This window comes from Apodemus sylvaticus, chromosome 23, assembly GCF_947179515.1.
Source record: "Apodemus sylvaticus chromosome 23, mApoSyl1.1, whole genome shotgun sequence".
Classification (NCBI taxonomy): domain Eukaryota; kingdom Metazoa; phylum Chordata; class Mammalia; order Rodentia; family Muridae; genus Apodemus; species Apodemus sylvaticus.
Window position 1 is genome coordinate 29,480,226 of NC_067494.1, and position 22,006 is coordinate 29,502,231.

The 22,006-nt window shown below is 44.3% G+C and overlaps 1 protein-coding gene across 1 annotated transcript in view; it reads left to right on the forward strand.

The window, feature by feature from the left end:
• The first annotated feature begins 13,644 nt into the window (after positions 1–13,644).
• Positions 13,645–22,006, forward strand: part of Samd5 (sterile alpha motif domain containing 5) — a 55,178-nt gene continuing 46,816 nt past the window's right edge. Inside the window, exon 1 of the mRNA XM_052169820.1 lies at positions 13,645–14,990. Within this exon, the coding sequence (XP_052025780.1) occupies positions 14,532–14,990 (459 nt within the window). The 5' untranslated portion in view covers positions 13,645–14,531. The remainder of the gene's footprint in view (positions 14,991–22,006) is intronic.

Here is a 22,006-nt window from a genome sequence, read left to right on the forward strand (position 1 = left end):
GCAAATCCCTACAACACAAATGAATTTTCAATGGATTTCACTCTAGGTAGCAAGGCACAACAGGTTTCATATTTTAGGATAGATAGATAGATAGATAGATAGATAGATAGATAGATAGATAGATATGGGTGATATAGGTAGGTAGGTGGATGGATAGATAGATGATAGCTAAATAGATATGATGAGATAGATAGATGATAGATAGATAGATAGATAGATAGATAGATAGATAGATAGATGATAGATAGATAGATAGATAGATAGATAGATAGATAGATAGAGATTAGAGATTACAGGTCCTCTGATCACACCTACACATTTTAAGATAGTCTCGTGCTAGACTATTGATGAGTCTGACTTTAGGCTTCAGATCCTCCTGCTTCTGCCTCCCAAGTGCTGGGAATGAAGACATACACCTTACCCAGCATCAGTATCCCTTTTGATTAGACTAATTCCATCCCAAAAATGGGCAGCAAAGAAGAATAAAGAAAAGTAAAGAAGGTGACTGACTTCAGCTGGGTATAAATACAGTGGTGGTCATTCATCAAGCCTACCCCCCCCCAGATAAAAAAAACCATAGACAATAATAGCCAAAGGGAGCTGAGTCAGCTCAAACTGGCTTCTGTGACATCCTGGCTGGGGAGCATGCACACAGTATTGTTACCTTTTCCCCTAGCAAACTTTTCAACACCAGGGGTACTCAAGTCCCTCAATGTATAGTCTTTCTTCTTATATATTTCTGTGAAACACATTGACTTTGGAGTAAACTGGGCTTCCAGAAGCACACCTGTTCCCTGAAATGCCCGTGCTCAGGGAGAAACAAAAGTAGAAAACACAGGGAGAAGAAATACTCAGCCCCTTGGGATGCTGGAATCAAGGCCAACCCTGCTCAGCTCACAGCTCCCATCTAGAGAATTCATTCTTGCTTCTTTATTTGTTCAAATTAAAGTCTTTACAATTTTTTGTTTTGTGTGTGTGAGCCTCTTTGCACGTGTGCCTATGAACCATGTATGTGCCTTGGAGCTGGAGACATGTTGTGAGCCACCAGGTGGGAGCTGGGAATTGAACCTGGAGGTGGAATGAGAGAGGTGGAATGTCCTCACAAGGTTGAGTGTACACACACACACACACACACACACACACACACAGAGAGAGAGAGAGAGAGAGAGAGAGAGAGAGACAGACAGACAGACAGACAGACAGATGGACAAAGACAGAGAGGGACAGACACAGAGACAGAGAAACAGAGAGATAGAGGGGGGGCTGTACCAGGCACACACACATGTGCACAAATAAATACATTTTCAAATAATGACGCAAAATGACAAGAGCAGCAATACTTCACTGGCTCCTTCAGAAGAGCAGCCCGTGCTCTTACCTGTGGGGCCATCTCTGCAGTCCCTCTGCCTAAAAAGTGAGACAATAACCAGAGGAAATTTTCCTGGAAAAGATCACGCGCGAGAGCGCGCAAACACTGAGCATCTGTTTATGGTTGTTTATGACAGGAGGTACAGATACGGTCATCATAAACAAGAAATTAAAATCCACTAATTACCTTGCCATCCAAAGGGAACACTGTTAACAATCTTGTTACCTTCTCTCTAGGCGAGTTTGATCATTAGGGGAAAAAATATCCAAAAAAATAACAACACAATTTTTTTCCTATAACTCCAATACATACACATTCAATGAAATATTGGTCCTGTCATCATTTTATGAAATTATTGTAAAATGTGTGTATTTATTTGTATGTATATATGTGCCTGGTGTGGTGTGTGTGTGTGTGTACACACGCATGCGCGCGTGTGTAGGTAACTTTGTGGGGACAGTTGCCTCCTCCCACATTCATATGGGTTCTGGGGATTGGACTATGGTTACCATGTTTTCATGGCAAATCATCTTTACCCATTGAACCATCTTACTATCCCGCATCATTATTTTAAAGCTTTAAACACGAAAAGCCAACATCTTGAGTCTAAACTAAAATCCCAGTTTTAGGGCTGGTTCCAAAATATCCTGCAGTTTGAAGCATGATGCTGAGGTTTGAGTAAGAAAAGTCTCCGTGGGTTCATATATTCATGTCATGGGACAGTGGCACTATTTGAAAGGATAAGAAGGATTAAGAGGTGTACCCTTGATGAAGAAAGTGTGTTTTGTCCTTTTGACAGTGTCCTTTGCCTTACAGAAACTTTGTGATTTTATGAGGTTCCTCAGAAAACTGGACTTGACACTTCCAGAGGACCCTGCTATACCACTCCTGGGCATATACCCAGAGGATTCCCTGGCATGTAATAAGAACACATGCTCCACTATGTTCATAGCAGCCCTATTTATAATAGCCAGAAGCTGGAAAGAACCCAGATATCCCTCAGTGGAGGAATGGATCCAAAAAATGCGGTATATTTACACAATGGAATACTACTTGGCAATTAAAAACAATGAATTCATGAAAATCTTAGGCGAATGGTTAGAACTGGAAAATATCCTAAGTGAGGTAACTCATTCACAAAGGAACACACATGGAATGCAGTCGCTGATAAGTGGATATTAGCCCAGAAGCTCTGAATACCCAAGACACAATTCACGTATCAAATCATTCCCAAGAAGAAGAAAGGAGAGGGCCCTGGTCCTGTAAAGACTTGCAGCATTGTAGGGGATTGCCAGGACAGAGAAGTGGGAGGGGGTTGATTGGGGAATGGGCAGAAGGAAGAGGGCTTATGAGACTTGTGGGGAGGTGGGGGAACCAGGAAAGGGGAAATCATTTGGAATGTAAACAAAGAATATAGAGAATAAATAAGAGTCAAATGCCAGGTCCAGGAAGTGGGATTGGGTGGGTTGGTGAACAGGGGAGGGGGGATGGGATGGGGGGATTTCGGAGGGGAAACATGAAAAGGGGATTAACATTAAAAATGTAAATAAAAACATATCTCATAAAAAAGAGTCACACACACACACAAACAAAGATGAATAAAAGAAAGAAAGAAAGAAAGAAAGAAAGAAAGAAAGAAAGAAAGAAAGAAAGAAAGAACGAACGAAGGAAGGAAGGAAGGAAGGAAGGAAGGAAGGAAGGAAAGAAAGAAAGAAAGAAAGAAAGAAAGAAAGAAAGAAAGAAAGAAAGAAAGAAAGAAAGAAAGAAAGAAAGTGTGTCATTAAGGGGCCGGTTTTAAGATTTCAAAAGTCTGGAGGGGTGAAAGATTTTACCATTGGCAATGTAAATGAAGACCATATTCAATAAGAAAAAGAAAAGAAAAAAAGGAATTACCTCTTATATGTATTTAAATTATTTATAAAAGTTATCAAATAAATGTAACAAGTTAAAAAACAGAAACAAAAACAAAAAACAAAAAAAAACCCCAAAAAACAAAAAAATATTTCAAAAGTCGGTGCCAAACCCAGAGTCTCTTTGCCAGGAGATCAATAGCTCTGAGCTGCTTCTCTAACACCATTCCTGCCGGTGTGTCACCCATACTTCCTGCCATAATAATGGATTAAACCTCTGAACTATAAGGAAAGGAAGACTCCAGTTAAATGCTTTCACTTGTAACAGTTGCGTTGGTCATGATACTTCTTCGCATCAATAGGAATTGACTAAGATACGGTACATCACAGAAACTGTCCTTGTTAGGTTTTTCTGCTTGTTTTTTCTGTTTGTTTGTTTGTTTGATTTTCATCTTGTTTTGTTATCTTGATACAAACTAGAGTCCTTTGAGAAGAAGGGCCTCAACTGAGAAAATGTCTTCATCAGATTGCCTTTAGGAAAGTCCCTAGAGCATGTTCTTGATAAGTAGTTGATATGGTAGGGCCCAGCTCACTGGGGTGGTGCTGATTCTAGACAAGTGATTCTAGCTGGTGTGTGTGTGTGTGTGTGTGTGTGTGTGTGTGTGTGTGTGTGTGTGTATATATATATATATATATATATATATATATATATATATATATATAAAGCAGGCTATACAAGCATAGGGGAGCAAGCCCATAAACAGTACTCCCTCATAGGTTTTGCCCAGTTCCTTCATCTATATTCTTGCTGTGCAGTGTGTGAGTTCCTGTTGGCTTTCTTCAATGACAGATCCTCACTGGGATATGAGCCACCTCAACCCTATGCTTCCCAAGCTGCTTTTGGACGTGGGGATTATCATAGCCAGAGGTGCATAGCCGGAGAAACCAGTGCCCCGCTACTGCAAGGCAATAAGTCTGAATGAAACCAAGCAGAGATTGCAGGGTCTGGCATCTTTCTTCAATGTAGCCTATCAATGTATGTTGTTACTGCAAATATTTAACATTTTTCTTTTAATTATTGAAAACATCCCACGCTTCCCATTTCACTTCACTGTATCAAAATCCTTGTAGAAGGAAAAAAAATCTTAGACTACAATACTTTAAAGAAGAGTAGAATTTATCTGAATCAAAATTATATTAAAACAATTTGTTTATAGATCACTCCGTATTGATAAAGAATTTTTAAAAAGTGTGTGTGTGTGTGTGTGTGTGTGTGTGTTGCATATGAGTGGGAATGCCCATGGGGGCAGGGGAGTCAGAACCCCCATATGGTTGTGGTTATCAATGTGGGTGCAGGAAACCAAGCCGTGATCCCTGAAAAAACAATCAATGGTGACTGTTGACCACTGATCCATCTCTTCGGTTTCCGGTTTCCCCCACCCCTCCACTTCCCCCCGGGTCTTGCTTTTATTAGCTAATTCCTTTGTCTCACCATAAGTTTCTCTGAATAGTGCTGTGTGTTTTCTGTTTAGAAGCTGTACATATTTTAAAGAGAGACACAGAATTTCCACCACACACACACACACACACACACACACATACACATTTACATCATTTGTTTCAAAGAGTCTGCCTCCCCCACTTCACAATTCCACGAGGAACCACAAGATGAATGAACAGAGATGCATCCAGGGTTATACAACAATCTATCACTGAGGTCTTATTTATCATCTAGTGTCTTTCTTGTTGGATTTCCATTTTAATGTATGCTCTAAGGTTAGGGTTTATTTTTTTGTCAAAAATAATAATAATAACCCCTGTCTCCATTAATCTAGTGGTGCTTCTGAAAAACACAGGTTTCCTCAAGGATCTTAAATTTCTCCCTCTTCAGGAAAAGGTCTCCTTTATAGTTTTATATTTTATAAATCCCTCATGGTGATTCTCATACTTTCCTTTTACCAATCAAAGCACAATAGCTTGGATTTTTCTGGAAAGAAAGAAATTACCTTAGAGTCATTTTCTATTATTTCCAGGAATAGAATTAAATTAATGCAATAAAATTTAAGAAAGTCTCCCTTTCAAATTTAGCCTCTGTGCTCCTTTTTCTTTTATTTCGTTTGTACTTGAAAGTTATATCTCTGTGCCCAGGCAGTGACTCGTAAAATGTCTTTGCTTACTGATCTTAGACTTCAGGAAAGACTTCTAAGATCTGAAGTTTTTTCTATCGTAGGACACCTTTAAGGTGTTCTATTCCTAGATAGATTCTCTGGAATTCCATCAGGTGTGCTTAATTTGTTCTTGTTTCTCTGATGTCAGGGTTGGTACTTCCTCCAATATACTGTAACCACTGTGTACAATGCCAAGGGGAAAGTTGCCTTCTGGACTACCAAGGTTACCAGTGTGGCCTACTATGTGATTTATCTGAATTAGTGCTTTCAAGAGTTATCACCATTTGTCCTACTTAGGTTTTTGTGGCTGTCACAAAACTCCATAACCAAAAGCAATCTGGGGAGAAATGAGTTTGTTTCTGTCTATAGGCTACAGTTTCTCATGAGGGGCAGTGAGGGCAGGAAGTCAGGACAGGAACCTGGAAACAGGAACTGAAGTGGAGACACTGCAGGAACTATACTTGCCAGCTTGTTTGCTATGACATGCTCAGCCTGATCTCTTATGCAACTCAGGACTGCCAGCCTGGGGAAGGAAACCTGTAGAATTCGTGATGCACTTGTGCTAAAGGGATCTATTAGACTAGCCTGTGACTGTCTTGGTAGGCCACCAATGACTGTTTTTACATGTAAGAGGCTGAGAACTTAGTAGACCAGCGATTCTTAATGCTGTAACCTTCAGATCCTCATGTTGTAGTGATCCCAACCATAAAGGCATTTTGTTGATATATTATAACAGTAGCTTTTGCTACTGTTATGAATTATGATGTAATGTAAATATCTGATATGCAAGGTACCTGTTATGCAACCTTCATGGGGGTCTCAGCCCACAGGTTGAGAACCACAATAGTAAATGCTCAATACCCATGACTGGTTGCATTAACAGTCTCAGCCTCGTGTTGTCAGACCTGCAGGATTCGTGGTGAGCCACTGGTCTTCAGTTCATTTTGGAAATTCTAAGAAGCTGGGCTCTGATATCAGCTAAGGAATACAGCATCAGCTTCAGTAGGTGTGGTGTTGACGGAAGGGGGTGGATGCAGATAGTATGGCTGAATATGATAAGGGGGTGAGTGAACTCAGCGTTAAGGTGCGCACGCAAGCAGGCAAGAAGAAAAACCCTTTTCCTCAGACTTCCTTTTATCTGGCTGCCACCTGATGGTATACCACCCGTATTTAGGGGTAATTCTTCTCAAGTCAAGTATCTTATTTTTAAAAAATCCTTTGTATATAAGTCCAGCAGCGTATCTCTTAATTGGGTCCAGAGCCAATGAAATTGACAACCTAGCTTTACCGTGATTCACTGAAGTACTCATGCTGAAGATTTGAGAGTCACCCTTAAGTCCTTTCTTTTCTTTCTCCTTCCAGAAAGTACTACAAAAACTCCACAGATTTTGTGGGTTTCTTGTTATCTTCACAACTGTCATGCCCAAGTCCAAGTGGTGCTTTTCTTTCAGGGCCTATGAACTCAATTCCTAACTGGTCTTACTGCTTCAACTCCTGACCACTGGGGTTTCTATTGCTAAATGTTGGGTCAGCTCTGATTGCCCTGGTGACTTGACCTCTAGGAGCTCCAACAACAGGAATATAGTAAGTTCTAGTACCTTCAGGGACTTGGTCCTACCTCTCCTTCTACTCCAGTCACTGACTGTCCCCTTCCCCTGGGTTACCCTGCTCCAGTTCATTGACTTTCCAAATACACCAAACTTGGCGCTAGTCACTCTGCCTTAATGTGAGCAACTTTTTCTTCACTAATTGAAGTCTTATTAAAAAAAAAAAAAACATGCTCCCATATTTTATGGACTTGTGTCCATCTTATCACTTAGTTGGTACTCTTTAAATCATTGTATTTTGCTGGGTGGGGGTTCATTTAGGTCAGCACTTAGAATTGAGACTCTCTTTTCACATTTTATATTTAGATGGTGCCTTACTAATTGGTCCACATTGGCCTTAGACTCTCTGTAGATCAGGCTATCCTTGGACTTTCCATCTATCTGCTTTGGCATTCCCCAGTAGCTGGGATTATAGCGTTGTGGCAGCAGGCCATGATCACCTTCCATTGCTTAAACCCTTGGTTACAAGAGTACCTGCATTTCTTCACCTTGCCAAAGAGTTTGTTGTTAATTGTTAGATAACAACCAGTTTGCCTGAATAGTTTGAGTGTGTGCTTCCCTATTTTATTGTGTTTTAAATTCTATTATTTATTTATTTATTTATTTATTTATTTATTTGTGGGGGTGAGTGTGCACTTGTCATGGTTTGTATGTGGAAGTCAGAGACCAACCCCCAACACCACTATCAGTCAAATTGGTTTATCAGGGACAGGTGGCTGAGGCAAGCTTGTTAGGTGTGTCGGGAAAGGCTAGGACCTTAAAAGTTCTGGTAATATCAACAGGGTAGATTGTTGTGGATGGGCCTAGTGTTGCTCTTGTCAATCAGTCCCCTAATGAATAAAGGAGCCAATCACTGGGTGAGTAGGTGGGACTTCCGGGTTGGACAGAGGAAGAGAGTGAAGCTGTTTTGGAATTGGGACAACAGAAGGGTAAGACGTAGCAGCTAGAGCTTCCAGCTATCATGGCAGATCCTCAAGGATTCACCATCAGAAGAATCAGATTATTATTATTATTATCATCATTATTATTATTATTTTGGTTTTTCGAGACAAGGTTTCTCTGTGTAGCCCTGGCTGTCTTGGAACTCACGCTGTAGATCAGGCTGGCCTCGAACTCAGAAATCCTCCTGCCTCGGCCTCCCAAGTGCTAGGATTAAAGGTGTGCACCACCATTGCCAGCTGAATCAGATTTTAATAAGGCTTCCAAGATTAGGTTTTAGTTGTTGTGCCCAAAGATTGAGTTACCATTGTTTCTGAACTAAGTTTGTGTTGTATTTTCCTTCATGTGGTGGCTCGTCTGGGTTCAAGAGAGAAAGGTATGGCAGCCAAGTGTGGGTTTGCCTGATGTGCACCACAAAAGCCAATTTTTAAAAATATTTCCCACAACAGTAGATCAGCCAACCATTCTCAACACACTAGTTAAAGAGATAAGAAATAGTGAAATACAGAGAAAAGTGATTTAATCCATGTGGCCATCGTGGATAGAACAGGTAAAGAGGTCTCCATCTGAAGTCCCTCTGTGACTGACAGGGTTTAAGTCAGGAAGGGCTGGGGCAGGGGGTAAGAGGTAAGCAGTCCCGCTCCAAGTAGAGTCTGTTGATGACAGTCTCCTCGGCTCTGTAGAGTTTGTTATCATTGTTGTTTCTTGAGGGGAACAATCTGGTTCTCAAGACCTGATCATTCTTGCTCCAGGGCCCTCACTTTAGAGCAGTCTGTCCTGTAGGCTGGCCCAGTAGTTGCAAGTAGTTTCTACTTTTTATCATAAAGATGTTTATCTAGTGGCTCTGTTCTTCAAAACCAAAATGGCTCAAGAGGAAGGTCTGAGGAGTCAAATGTAGAAGCAGAGAAAAAACCATGGTGTTAGTGAGACCAGCACCCATGTAAGGAATCAAAATGTTCTGGTAAATACACAAGCTTCTATTGTCTTCAGAGAGAAGATTGATGCCTTCCAGTCTTCAGGAACTGAGTATGTTCCAATGCCCTGAAGTCAGAAGTCAGGTTTCCTAACACTTGCTTGGAGATAAACCGTCACCCGGGAGCAACTGTTCTGTACTGAAGTCAAATGATTTTGTTGTTGTGATTCACATTTAGCTGATTTTTTTTGCTTGCCTCAAAGAGCTTTTGTCAATGTCATTTTGCTTGGTGGAAGTTACGTAACTTAACTTTTAAGTGCTAAGTTCACTTTGCTTAGTTTGAAATAGAAAAGGAAGGAAAAAAGGGGGTGTTCTCAAGTGTTACCTGTGCTACCAAGCAGAATCCTGTACCCATTGTTTTTACCTTGAGAAATTCTGGGTCATCTCTGGGGTGTATTTCAAATATACACTATTTGGAGATAGATAATAGGACAAGGAATGTTTTTTTTTTTTTTTTTTGTGGGTTTCATTTTATTCTCTACCACAAATACAGTCTCTTGTTCTCCTTTTGCTGACCTCTAAGCCAGAGACTTCCAGAATATTCTCTACCCCTTTTGTTCCCTTGCTTTAAGAAAGAAAGGCCTGTTATAATAGCAAGCCATAATCTAATGGCCTCCCGCTGCTGCTCCCCACTGCTCCGTGTCGCTGCCTTCTTCAAATATGTTGTCACACATAACTATAACATCTACGGCCCAGGCCTGTTAACACAAACCCCCACCCAGCCTGCCCCCAATTAAGGTGCCAACCCCACACCTCACTCCCAGTCACTGAAGAACAGATTGCCTGTTACATCACTCAAGCCCATTATACCCCTTTCTCCCTGTGGCACGAGGCCTTTTAGATGCTTTCTGCTGATGGTTTAAGCAGAGGCAAGACATGTTAAGCATTTTAAGATTAATATTATATATGCTTGACTTTTACAAGGCTAGATACCCAGGGGACTGGTGTTTAATAGATGTTAATGAAATTTAATTTTTATACACATTAGGTTTGAACATTTATCTTCTAAGTAAAAGAGTATGGAACCTTATGTAACACCAGGAAGATTTCAAAACAAATTAATTTTTTTTTTCATCTGGCAACCTTAAATCTAGTAACGGAGCAGAAAAGCTGCTTTTTGGTATTTAGACTTTAAAACCTGAATATAATTATCACTAATTACACTGAGAATGTCAGTGTTAACTTTGCATGTTCCATAGTTATTATCATTGCAAAATAGTTCTGAAGTGATATTTAAATAGAAACTTTCTCCACAATCTATTTTACTAGTGACTTTAATTTAAAGAGGAGTTACTGCTTCAAATAAAAACAAAACCAGGTTAAACCAATGAATCAATCAAACAAAAAGAGTTCAAACCTTAATATATTAAATAATAATCAGTAGAGTTTACTTTTTGAAATTTTTTCTTTAATGAAAAAAATAAAGTCTAAGAAAGCATTATCTATTGCAAAAAGTAAAGGTATTTGTCAAGGTTTGTGAGGTAAATTATCTTAGTGCTTTAAGGCTAAGACTAGGAGTATAATAGCCACTTTAAAAACCAAAGTGTGTGAGAGGGATTCCCAATGCCAAGTTCCAGTTTCACACTCTCTGGGTGCGTTTGACCTTGGAAGCTAAGCTGGGTCAGACCTGGTTAGTACTTGAATGGGAGAACACATATATAAACAAAATAAAACAAAACAAAGCAAGACAAGCAAACTTTTAAACCCTACCAGTTAAATTTCTGTATGGTGAGATCTCTCTATTTCCCATCAATGAGGAAACACCGTATGCTTGGTTTTTGCTTCGGTGTTTGACACTGTCTCCTCCATGAACATCAGATGAATACATACAATTTTGACAATAGCTACATCAAAGAAGATAATGCCCAAGAGGAAGCGATCTGGGCTCTGTCACATATGCAAACGTGAGTTTCCTGAACCTCTATTTTCTCTATGTAAATTCGGATGCTGCAATTGCTGTGGAACGGCCTTGTAGCTCCTGAAGGCTTCTAAATCTTAAAATTACTCACTCTGTATGTGTGTGTGTGTGTGTGTGTGTGTGTGTACATGGTGACTGGCTGTGTGCACATGTGTGGAGACCATAAATCAGCATCTAGAGACTTCACAGATCGCTACCAAGCAAGGGTCTCTTATTGAACCTGGACTTTGCCCGGGATCTACCTGACTCTGATACCTCCCCATTCCCCAGCACAGGACCCCGAATCCAGTCTAACTCCTTTTAGTTAAGACCAGGGATATCTGGAGCCAGGATCTAGACTCCATGCAGCAAGTTACTCGGTTCACCGAGTTGTGTACTCTCCACCCTCCCATCACTATTTTTGCCTTTTCATTCTGGACTATAGTCAGGTGCCTCCGTAGGAAGCAGAGACAAGTATAGACCATAGGAGCTCTGTATTTGGGACTTCACAAATACATGAAGTCTATTGGGAGCCGCCGTTTCACACAGAGAAATTCCATCACTTGAACAGGCCTGGGAACTGTGTATGAGAGGAAAAGGAGAGGTCAAAAGGGAGACCGTATTTATGACTGATTAACAAATGATTAATTCATAAAAGCTGTTCCCTCCCGAGAACACAGGACGCTTTAGTTCCTAATTGGACAGTGCCTGGATCATAAATAAGGGAGAATCCCTGTTGCCTACGGCAGAGGAGGGGCTTCAACAAGACAGGTTTGTTCTTGTCCCTATCCTGATTTACCATATGACCTTGGGCAAGCCATTCATCTTCCTCCAATACAGTTTCCTTAATTGTAAAATGGAAATAAAAATACTCACTGGCTTGCTGAAGATTACCGAGACAAAATGAATGTCCCGAAGCTCCCGGAGGGGAAGAGACTGCGTTTGAGAAAGCAAAGGACTATTAAGTAGTGTTATTGGACTTTTCAAACAACTTGGGAAAGAAAAACCGGGGCAATAAACTCAAGAGCTTTAAGCTTCCTTTTCTAACCATCCAAACAGCAGAAATAAATAAGAGACTCGGGTTTTATAACCAGCCCAAGGTTCCCTGCTGGTCCCTCTAGCACCTGCCAGGAAGCTGGAAACCCCGTAGCAGGAAGCCTGGCTCTGGGTTGCTTTCCTCCTAGTTCTCCACCCATTCCACTACAGTGTGCAGATGAGGAGAGAATGCTTCGCAGATGTATCTCCTTTTTCTGTAAGATAGCGGATAATACTACCAATAGCCACATATATTTGAACATAAATGGAGAGGCCTGGCATACAATACTAACTTCCGAAGAGATGAAGTATTTTTGGAGAACTTCTGTTCCCTTGCAGCATAATTATTTTGAAAGTACTAGAATATCCACCTCTCCAAAAAGCTTTTCATGAGAAAGCACTGAGACAGAAAGGTACACGTGAGGACATTATCTGTACTATAAGAAGGCGAATAGGAACCACAAAGCCCTCTTCCTTCAGCTGAACAAAACAAGTTTGGGACTTGGGCAACGCCTTAAAATTCCATCACTTGAACACTAGAGGGCACTGTGAGCTTGCTTTGGCAAGGAACAGAGGACTAGTTACAATCTGTGCTAGGTAGGGAGCGTCTAGGGTAACCCAAGCATTGCCCCAGGACTAGAACCATGACCTAGGCTCTGGAAAAGGTGATCTAGGACTGCGGGCAGACACAGCTCCACCACTGCCCGCGTTGCATTTGTCTTCTTCCCAAATAGAAGGTTCTTCCTGGCAGCTATTTTTCAATGTGAGACTTTTGGATCCAGGAGCTTGGGACTCAGGAACCAGCCCCCTCCCCCCCAACTGTAGAAATAGGGAAGCATTTTGGGTGCGCCCATATCAGGTATTTTCCAGATCATAAAGGAGGGAGGGACGGAGAAGGGGAGGAGAGAGAGAGAGAGAGAATTTGATTCTCAGTGTCTGTCCCAAGAGGGTCTTAAGCTCCCCTCATTTAGAGGAAACGTAGCCCAGAGAGTCCTTTACCCACAACCAAAGGTCCTGGAGCCAGGGGGAAGGACTCTAAAACCACTGATGGGTAGGGTAGTGTCATCATCAGGGTCACAACTAGAGACAGGTACAGCCCCAGAAGGACTCTTTCAGGAAAGGCATTGGCTAGGTCTAGCTCCTGAGTGAAGCTAAATGTTACTTTTGTGAAAAGGGAAATTGTTGCTGTCTGCAAGGTTTCTTGAGGTTCTTTCATCTTCCGTAAAAAAGATCACACGCAGGGAAATGAGGCCCAGGAGCTCTGGTCGTCGTCTTCCCCCCACCCCCCATTCAAAGCGGGGACATGGACACCGGGGGAATCTCGGTTAATTTTGTTACTCTCATCTAGGCAGAAGTGCTACATGCCCCAGGTTCTCTTTAACACAAGCTGCATGGTGGTGTATCGATTAACACGCGAACCTGGGGCAGAGACCGGGAGTCTCTTGTGATCCCTGTCTCGGAGGCAGAAAACCTCTCTTGTCGCTGGGCATGGAGCCACCCGGGACAGAAGGACGGTGATAAAAGGTGCATAGAAAGCAAAAGGCTGGGAGAGATTGAGGGGATCTGATACAACGCGGTGTGCTTGTGTGGCGGGAAGGAAGGTGGGGGTGGGGAGGGATGCCGATCAGGTAGGGATGCGCTGGCCGAGGAGAAAGTAACAACCCACCCCAAACTTTCGCAGATCAGACGGCCTTGGAAGAGAGAGAGGCCATCGGGAGCAGCCGTGCCCCTCCCGACGCTCACCCGGCGTGACTAGCTGTAGCGAGGAGGGGCCTCGTGCCTATCAGGCTGGACAGTCCACACGTCGCGCCCACCCTGCTGCCAAAACGCAGCTGCTTGGGGGCACAGAGCGCAGGACCACAGAAGCAGACACGCCGTGCCTGTGTAGACTTAGCAGCCCGCTCCTTTGAAGGGACATTCTACGTGCATCGGGAAAGGAGAAGGGACACTGGACTCAACAGCTTCGCTCAGACCAGTGGGGTGACAGGGTCCTGCCCTTGGACAGCCAGGCGAGAGCCACCACTGGCTTGGGAACTGAGCGAAGAAAAATCTCGGACTTTGGAGAAATCGGATTCAAAAGAAATGCAGAAAGATATCCAGGGCAGCCACCGGAGTCCGGAAGCTTACTAGACACCAGGTCACCGTGACCCCGGGAACAACAGTGACTGACAAGCGCACAGACCAGGCGCTCGCCATCATCTACGGGTTTGCCCGGCGGTGCCGCCTCCACGGCGTGGGACCCGGGTGCAGACGTCCACGGAGGCCGCCAGAAAGCGACATGCAGCGTGCAGCCCCCGGACTGCCCCAGCTGGGGAACCTCCTGGGCTGCACGGCGCGACGGTGACCCGCGCGGGTGCGAGGGGTGTGCCCGGCCCCGCCTGCGCGCCCCTCCCCGCGGTGGCCGCGCATCCAGGGGCGGCGCAGAGCCGAGCCGCTCGCCCAGCCGCCAGTGCCCGCGAGCGCCGCGCCTGCTCGGGGAATCCACTTCGCTGCTAGACGCTCCTCGCTCACTCTCGATTCCTCCCCGGCTGCTTCCTATGGCTTTGACTCTGCGGCCGGAGCCTAACCACTAACGGAGAAACTTTTCCTGCGGTTTCTTCTTCCCACCCCCTTCCAGGAGAGGATTAAAAGTTGCAAGAACTGGTGCCGCCCGTGTCACTTGGGTACTCGCCGGCGAGTTCCGAGTCTCAGCCATGTGCACCAACATAGTTTACGAGTGGCTGAAAGCGTTACAGCTTCCTCAGTACGCTGAATCCTTCGTGGATAATGGCTACGATGACCTGGAAGTGTGCAAGCAGATCGGAGACCCGGACCTGGACGCCATCGGGGTGCTGGCTCCCGCGCACCGCCGGCGCATCCTGGAGGCTGTGCACCGGCTGCGGGAACAGGACGCGGCCGCTGCCGGCCTCTACTTCACACTCGAACCGCAGCCGGTGCCACCCGCACCGCTGCTGGAAGCGGTGCCCCCAGGCCGCCGGGGGGAGCCATGTGGCGGCTCAGCCCAGGGCACTCGCGGGGACCCCCGTGGCCAGTCGAGCGCTCCCCGCAGCAGGGAGCTGGTGAGCTACCCTAAGCTGAAACTGAAGATCATGATCCGGGATAAGCTGGTTCGCGATGGCATCCACCTAAGCAAGCCCCCATACTCGCGCAAGGTAAGGAGGCGCCGCCAGGGCGACCTTGGGCACGGCGGGAGGGGACCAGGCCTGGCGCTTCTGCAGTGGCTCAGCAGTCAGTCTAGGTGACAATTGAGAAACCAGGGTGTTGGAGGTATCTGGTTCTCCAGTTTTCTGCGTTATCTATGTATTCCTTCCTAACTGGCGTCACTAATAATAGCTGCTCATTCTGATTTTGCATGTAGACAACTCTTACTTAACCGGTATACAGCACCCTGGCATAGGGGCTCGATTGTCAGGTTCTGGGCAATGGGTGCTTGCTTGTGGTGGCCATCTGGAAATCCTAATGCTTCTAGTAGTGTCTGGCTTGGAAGAATGCCAAAAAGATGGGTCACATCTGCCTGATTTTCAACCTTCCTCGTTTTCTTTACTTTTTTTCCTTCTGAGTTTTGAGAAACTTCCAAGAGGAGTGGGTGACTATTGCCAAAGGAGTAGGAGAATTCAGGGCCTGGGGTTCTCTCTTCCATGTTTTGAAGACGTGTACCATTAACATGAACCTGTGTGTGTGTGGGGGGGGGTACTAAACACAAAACACGTGCCTATTCACAGAAGAGAGGTCCCCAAAGCTTAAGGATTCCAAGGTAATGAGATGCTAAGCAAATGGGGTAATTTGGGGTTCGTGGTATCACTAGTTCGACTTACTGAATCCGATGAAAGGAAGGTAGAGTTTTCTCAAAACTCCAAGTGGACATGTGTAAGGAAGAACAGGAGGAAGTGACATTTCAGTGCCTAGAAAGAAATTTTCACACATGAGAGCAGGCTACAAGTCCTCATGGCTGCTCTGTGAGGTGGGCAGACACGTGGCGTGGGGTTTGAACAATTAAGTACCAGAAAGTGCGTTTTCGCACCAGAGCTTGGGTCTCTAGCTTCAAGGGCATTGGTTTGGCTTAGTGAAGTGAATTGGTTTGGCTTAGTTTCTGACGCTGCCCTCCTAGAGAGTGCCAACTTGGCAGAGACGCTGACAGCACAGGTAACATCTGGCTGGCATAGCCCGGAACTTACAGAAAAATGAGCATCTCAGCCTGAAAACAAGAGGCCTGGAGAAGCCTAGTTGAAAAGCTGTCAGAAGCGCATACAGCAGGCTCGGAGTGCATACAGCAGGCTCGGAGTGCTAACACAATGCCACAGGAGGAAATACCTGGTCTAAATGTTGTGTGGGTGACATTAGCCCCAGAGGGCTCAACGGAAGGTCTTAATGCCTAATGGAAGGAGTTCAAGGGTTACTGGTGCACAAAGTCGACACAGAAAGAGGAAATAGCCGTTTAATATTACCCACCTGCAGGTGGTGGTTGGTGGGGGTGGGCCACTGCGATCACCTGCCTGGAAATACAAATTGCTTTTATAAGGAGGATAGGTTAGGAAGAAGATTGTCCTCAAGCTTGCGTCCCAGCCACCTGCTCTGACAGGACCATCGATGGGTGCTAGGACCAGGAGAAGCTCAATCAGATGCTGTACTAGCCTGAGGATGTCCAGCGTGGCTAGAAGGATCACGGTCGGCGGGACTGAAATTTAGTCCAGTACCAAAGGAGCAGGAGGCCAGCTCGACGTTCGGTCCTAACATACCAGAAAGTAAAGAAAGCTTGCACCAAGAGATGCGTTACCAAGCACGTGGGAAGGCTCAGTTCAAACCCTGAACAAAAAGAAGGCAGGTACTAGCTAGGGCCGGTTTAATCTTCAGGAGTACTGTAGTGCAGTGTTGCTAAGAGGATGCGTGAGCGTGGGACGGGCATGAGAGTAGACGTCATTAAAACAATGCATTTGGTTCTCTTCTTACAAGGCAAAACCAGACAAGCCCCAACAAACATCAGTTTTACAAGCCGGAAAGTGTTTAAAGCACAGATGCAATGTTTGAGCAGAGGCTTTGGGCTGCGATCCCTGCTCAGATCAATAAGTCACGTGGCAGTGCATTTCCCTGTCTTTCTTGGGCAGGATCTCTTGTAGCTTAGGAGCCCGTTGTATAGCTGGGGCTGGACTTGAACTCCTGATCCTCCTGTCTCTGTCTCTTGAGCGCTGGGATCACAGGTGTGACCAACAGCACACCTAATGGCAACACATTTTGTAGATTTGTATAAAAAGTTTCAGCTTGCATTGACATTGTTTATTTTCCGTGTAAAGAGTTACTTCTGTCAACTTTATTTAGTTAAGCCATTACCTTAAACTGTCTTCAAACTTACAATCCTACCTCTGTCTCCCAAAGTACTAGGTATAGGTGTGTGCCACCTATTACCTAAATATCCCATTTACCTAAATATCCCATTACAATAATGCTTAACAATAAAACTTGCCCGCTTTTACTTCCTTTTTGTTGTTGTCCTGTTTGGTTTTTTTTTTTTTAAAGACAGGTTTCTTTGTGTAGCACTGGCTGTCCTAGAACTAGCTCTGTACACCAGGTTGGCCTTGAACTCACAGAGATCTGCCTGAATCTACCTTCTGAGTGCTGGGATTAAAAGCATATGCCACCACCACCCAGCTGATTTTGCTTTCTATATGTACTTAGTTTTCCTTCTTTAACTGATCGAAGAACCAATTAGGGCCAGTAATATTTTCATTACCCTCTTCGAGGTGCTCCTTCTGGGGATCAAATGAATGGGTTTGAAGAACTTCATTGTATGAAAGAAGAGCACATATTAACATAGGAATTAAAGCATAATTAATGCATATAAAACTAAATACACAATTAAGTAACAGGTCATGTTGTTTCTTTGGAATTTGCTATTTATATATGATGGCCTCTTGAAGTTCTAGATTTTCTGTTGTGTGGGAATTTGTTTTCTGATTCAACTATTTCTCCCATGAACAGAGCTGGGGGACCCTTTCTTTAAAATGTAATCACTTTCTAGTTCTGATTTTCTTCCATGCATTGGCTCTATCATGGTCATGGTCAGAATGTACACTGCTCATTACGTAGATTGGGAATTCAGCTCACTCCTCCTGGCAGTCACAAGCATGGCCAATCCTTGGGACATTGTGCTGCAATGAAAATACTGTGTGGCTTAGATCATCATGCCAAAGGTGGTCATGGTGGGGTTAGTGAAGCTTCTGCAGAGAATTGTGAGTTGAGGAATTCTCTCAAGAATGGCCTGAAAGGACTGTAGGACTTGCATCAGGAAAACACCCCAGGTTTCCTGATCAGTGAACTAAACTCTAAGTCAAAAGAAAGGTTTTCTTGTTTTTCCTTCCTATTGGAAAGCCAAGAAATTGGGGATAACAGGCCTCAGTCAGAAGACACAGATGAGTCCCTTGGCGCCTCCTCTTAGAGTTTTTCATTGCTGTGATCCCTACCTCTATAATGGGCTATACTTACATGCACAAATATGCAAGTATAAATGAATATAGTTTTCATGTGCATTTTTATGCATATAACTTTTTTTGTGACCAATCTTTTCTACCCCATACCTTACTTAGGTTCCAGCTTACTGTGATTAAAAGGATACAGGCATCTTTTCCTCCAAGACTGTGGGGGGGGGGGTCCTAGCAGAAAAGACATACAATACCATCCACAATAATAACTGTAGCATTGTTTTTATTCCAAGAGCAGGATGCCATGAGCTATTTTTCATGAACTGGGAACATGGGGCATGTTAGCAGAGACAGAGGAGGGAGCAGAATTCTGGAAAACACTAGAAGTCATAATGTTTCAATGCAGAGAAACTGGATATTGCAGCCAGGTAGGATACTAATGGGGCATAGAGCTCTTTTAAGTTTTTAGTTCATTATTGTCACTCTGTATATGACATGTGCCTAAGAGAGTGTTGCATGTGCCATAGCACATGTGTGAAGATCAGAAGCTTTGGGGTTGGCTCTCCTCCTCAGCTTTTATTTGGGTTTGAAGTTAGGTCATCAGGTTTGCTCAGTGACCTCCCACACCTTCTGAGCCATCTTCTGGATAGACTTCTACTATAGCTCGTCCCTGGAAAATGTCTTCTCTACCAGTGGAAGAAGCTATTTGAATTAGAATAGCCTTATTTAATAATGTTGTAGGGGTGATAATTGTCATTCACATGTTAGTATAAATTAAATTAACAAGGCTCTGTGGTAATAAGGCTGTGAGGTATTCTCAGAGGAGGTAGCCTTAGATGAAGGAATTTGGAAAGGCAAAGTTGCCATGAAGACCTCTGTGTGTGTGTGGAGGGCACAGAGTATTAGAAAGAACGAGATCTTGGCGAAGACATGCTGTGTCCTTTGGAATTTTGCCTGGGGTCTTGGCAGAAGCTGATATGACAATAAATATTGTTCCTCCCAAGAATTCCTTCTGCCTGTGTGACATTACCAGGACAGACTGGAAACTGGCAAACTTTAGTTTTTCCAGTTCAACTAATATCCTCAAATATCCTCAGTCTAGATCCTTCGAGGTTTTTCTTTTTCTTTCAGTCTAATTGGAACACTGTGGGAAGGAGATATGGGGAAAAACAAGAGCTGATGTTTTCTTCATGCTCTTGACAGTTTATGATCTGTAGAGTCCTCAAGTAAGTGAGCTCTCCGCTGTCCACCCACCTGTGCATTTGTTATATCTATCCATGCATGCATCCATCCATGTATCCATCCATCCATGCATCCATCCATCCATCTATCCATTAATCCATCCATCTGTCTATCCATCTATCCATCTATCCACTCAACCACCCACCCACCCATCCATCCACCCATCTACCCACCCATCCATCCATCCATCCATCCACCCATCTATCCATCCACCCATCCATCCATCCACCCATCCATCCATCCACCCATCCACCCACCCACCCATCCACCCATCCATCCACCCATCCATCCATCCACCCATCCATCCATCCATCCACCCATCCATCTATCCACCCATCCATCCATCCACCCATCCACCCACCCATCCACTCATCCATCCACCCATCCATCCACCCATCCATCCATCCACCCACCCATCCACCCACCCATCCACCCATCCATCCATCCATCCATCCATCCATCCATCTATCCATTAATCTATCCATCCGTCTATCCATCTATCCATCTATCCACTCAACCACCCATCCATCCATCCATCCATCCATCCATCCATCCATCCATGCATCCATCTATCTATCTATTAATCCATCCATCTGTCTATCCATCTATCCATCCATCCATCCATCCATCCATCCATCCATCCATCCATCCATCCATGCATCCATCTATCTATCTATTAATCCATCCATCCGTCTATCCATCTATCCATCTATCCACTCAACCATCCACCCACCCATCCATCCACCCATCCACCCACCCATCCATCCATCCATCCACCCATCCATCCATCCACCCATCCATCCATCCACCCATCCACCCACCCACCCATCCACCCATCCATCCACCCATCCATCCATCCACCCATCCATCCACCCATCCATCCACCCATCCATCCATCCATCCATCCATCAATCCATCCATCCATCCACCCATCCATCCACCCATCCACCCACCCATCCATCCACCCATCCATCCATCCATCCACCCATCCATCCACCCATCCACTCATCCATCCACCCATCCATCCACCCATCCATCCATCCATCCATCCATCCATCCATCCATCCTTGCCTTCTTTAAACTGTTTGTTTGTTCCTCTACTCACCCACCTACCCATCCTTCTTTCATTTAACCAATATCGAATGCATACCATAACTTAGTCCCTATGCCTAGGATGACAGTATGCTACATAGAAATGATCTTTGCTTGTATTTGCAGTGCTGAGCACAGTACCTGATATATGGTAGTTGTACCGTATCAAAGATCAGTGCTATTTTTATAAACATTAGACATCAGAGAATTTTATGCCTGTGTTTATTTCGGTGACCAAAAGAATCAGTTGTGGTGAAAAGGAGAGTGTATCTAATGATGGCATTAAAAAAAACAAGAGTTTATTTCTTAAGAAATACTGAAGAAGCATCAGGAATTAAAACGCTGGCCCTGTAGAACATGAAGAAAGAGAGTTATATAGTGGGGAGAGGATTAGAGGAATTATGTGGGTTCCTCACTGTGTCTGGTTTAAGGAGGTGCTCGTTTCCAGGGTCTTCCTGGAGTACCGGCCACTAGAATCAAAATCAATTCCTTATGAACTATCAAGTGTAAGCAGGCATGGCGAGCACTTGAGCCACCACTAAAGAGGCTTCTGTCTTCCATCACTTATTATCTGCTCTGGAAGTAATGTCCTGACATTGCTCCCCCAAATGTCACCAGCATATGGTTTCCGTGAGTTATATGGCCTTTGGGGTTCCCCGGGAGAGAACAGTACTGTGCCTTTCTATCCCATGGTGGACACTGTAGTATAATGGTTATGAACCCAGGCTCAAACTAGATGCTAATTTTAAGTCCCAGTTCTAGTCTGTGCTAGGTCACCTTTGGCAGCACTGCAGGAAAAAGCAATGGGATTGACTGCCTCATGGGTTGTTAGGTGGATTCGAGGAGCTCAAGGTCCTGAACTTATGAGATCAACATCGTGTCTGTCTAGAGCTGCTCCAGCAAATACCACACACAGGGTGTTTGGTGTTGAAGACAATGCAAATTTGTTCTCTGACAGTTCTGGAGGCTACACGTTCAAGACTGAGGGAGTAGCATGACGTCGCTTGAAAAATCCTAAGGGCTCACAGTGTGATTCACCTAACAAGGTCTTGCCAAGGGCTCCAGACAGTTTCTCATTGTCCGCCCTCAGCACTCCAAGCAACCATCAGATCACATGGCCAAAGTGACTGAGTGACTTAACTCTAGACTGGAGATGCTGGAGACCTTCTGTTGTTTGGGGACTTCTAACTAGCAGCTTCTCAGGTTGCATCCTAACAGGCTGGAGGGGCCTACCCAAATGCAGCCTCATTTGCAGAGAAGCACTTTGGGCATTACACACTATGCCTCTTTCTCGGTTGTGGGAGGACACATGCTGCTACAACTTATCCTCCTTGTCTAAAGAGGTACTTTATTAAGCACCATCCCAAACGGAACATTTCCTGAGACTAAAGCCTTCTGCATATTTTTTGTCAGATTTGTCT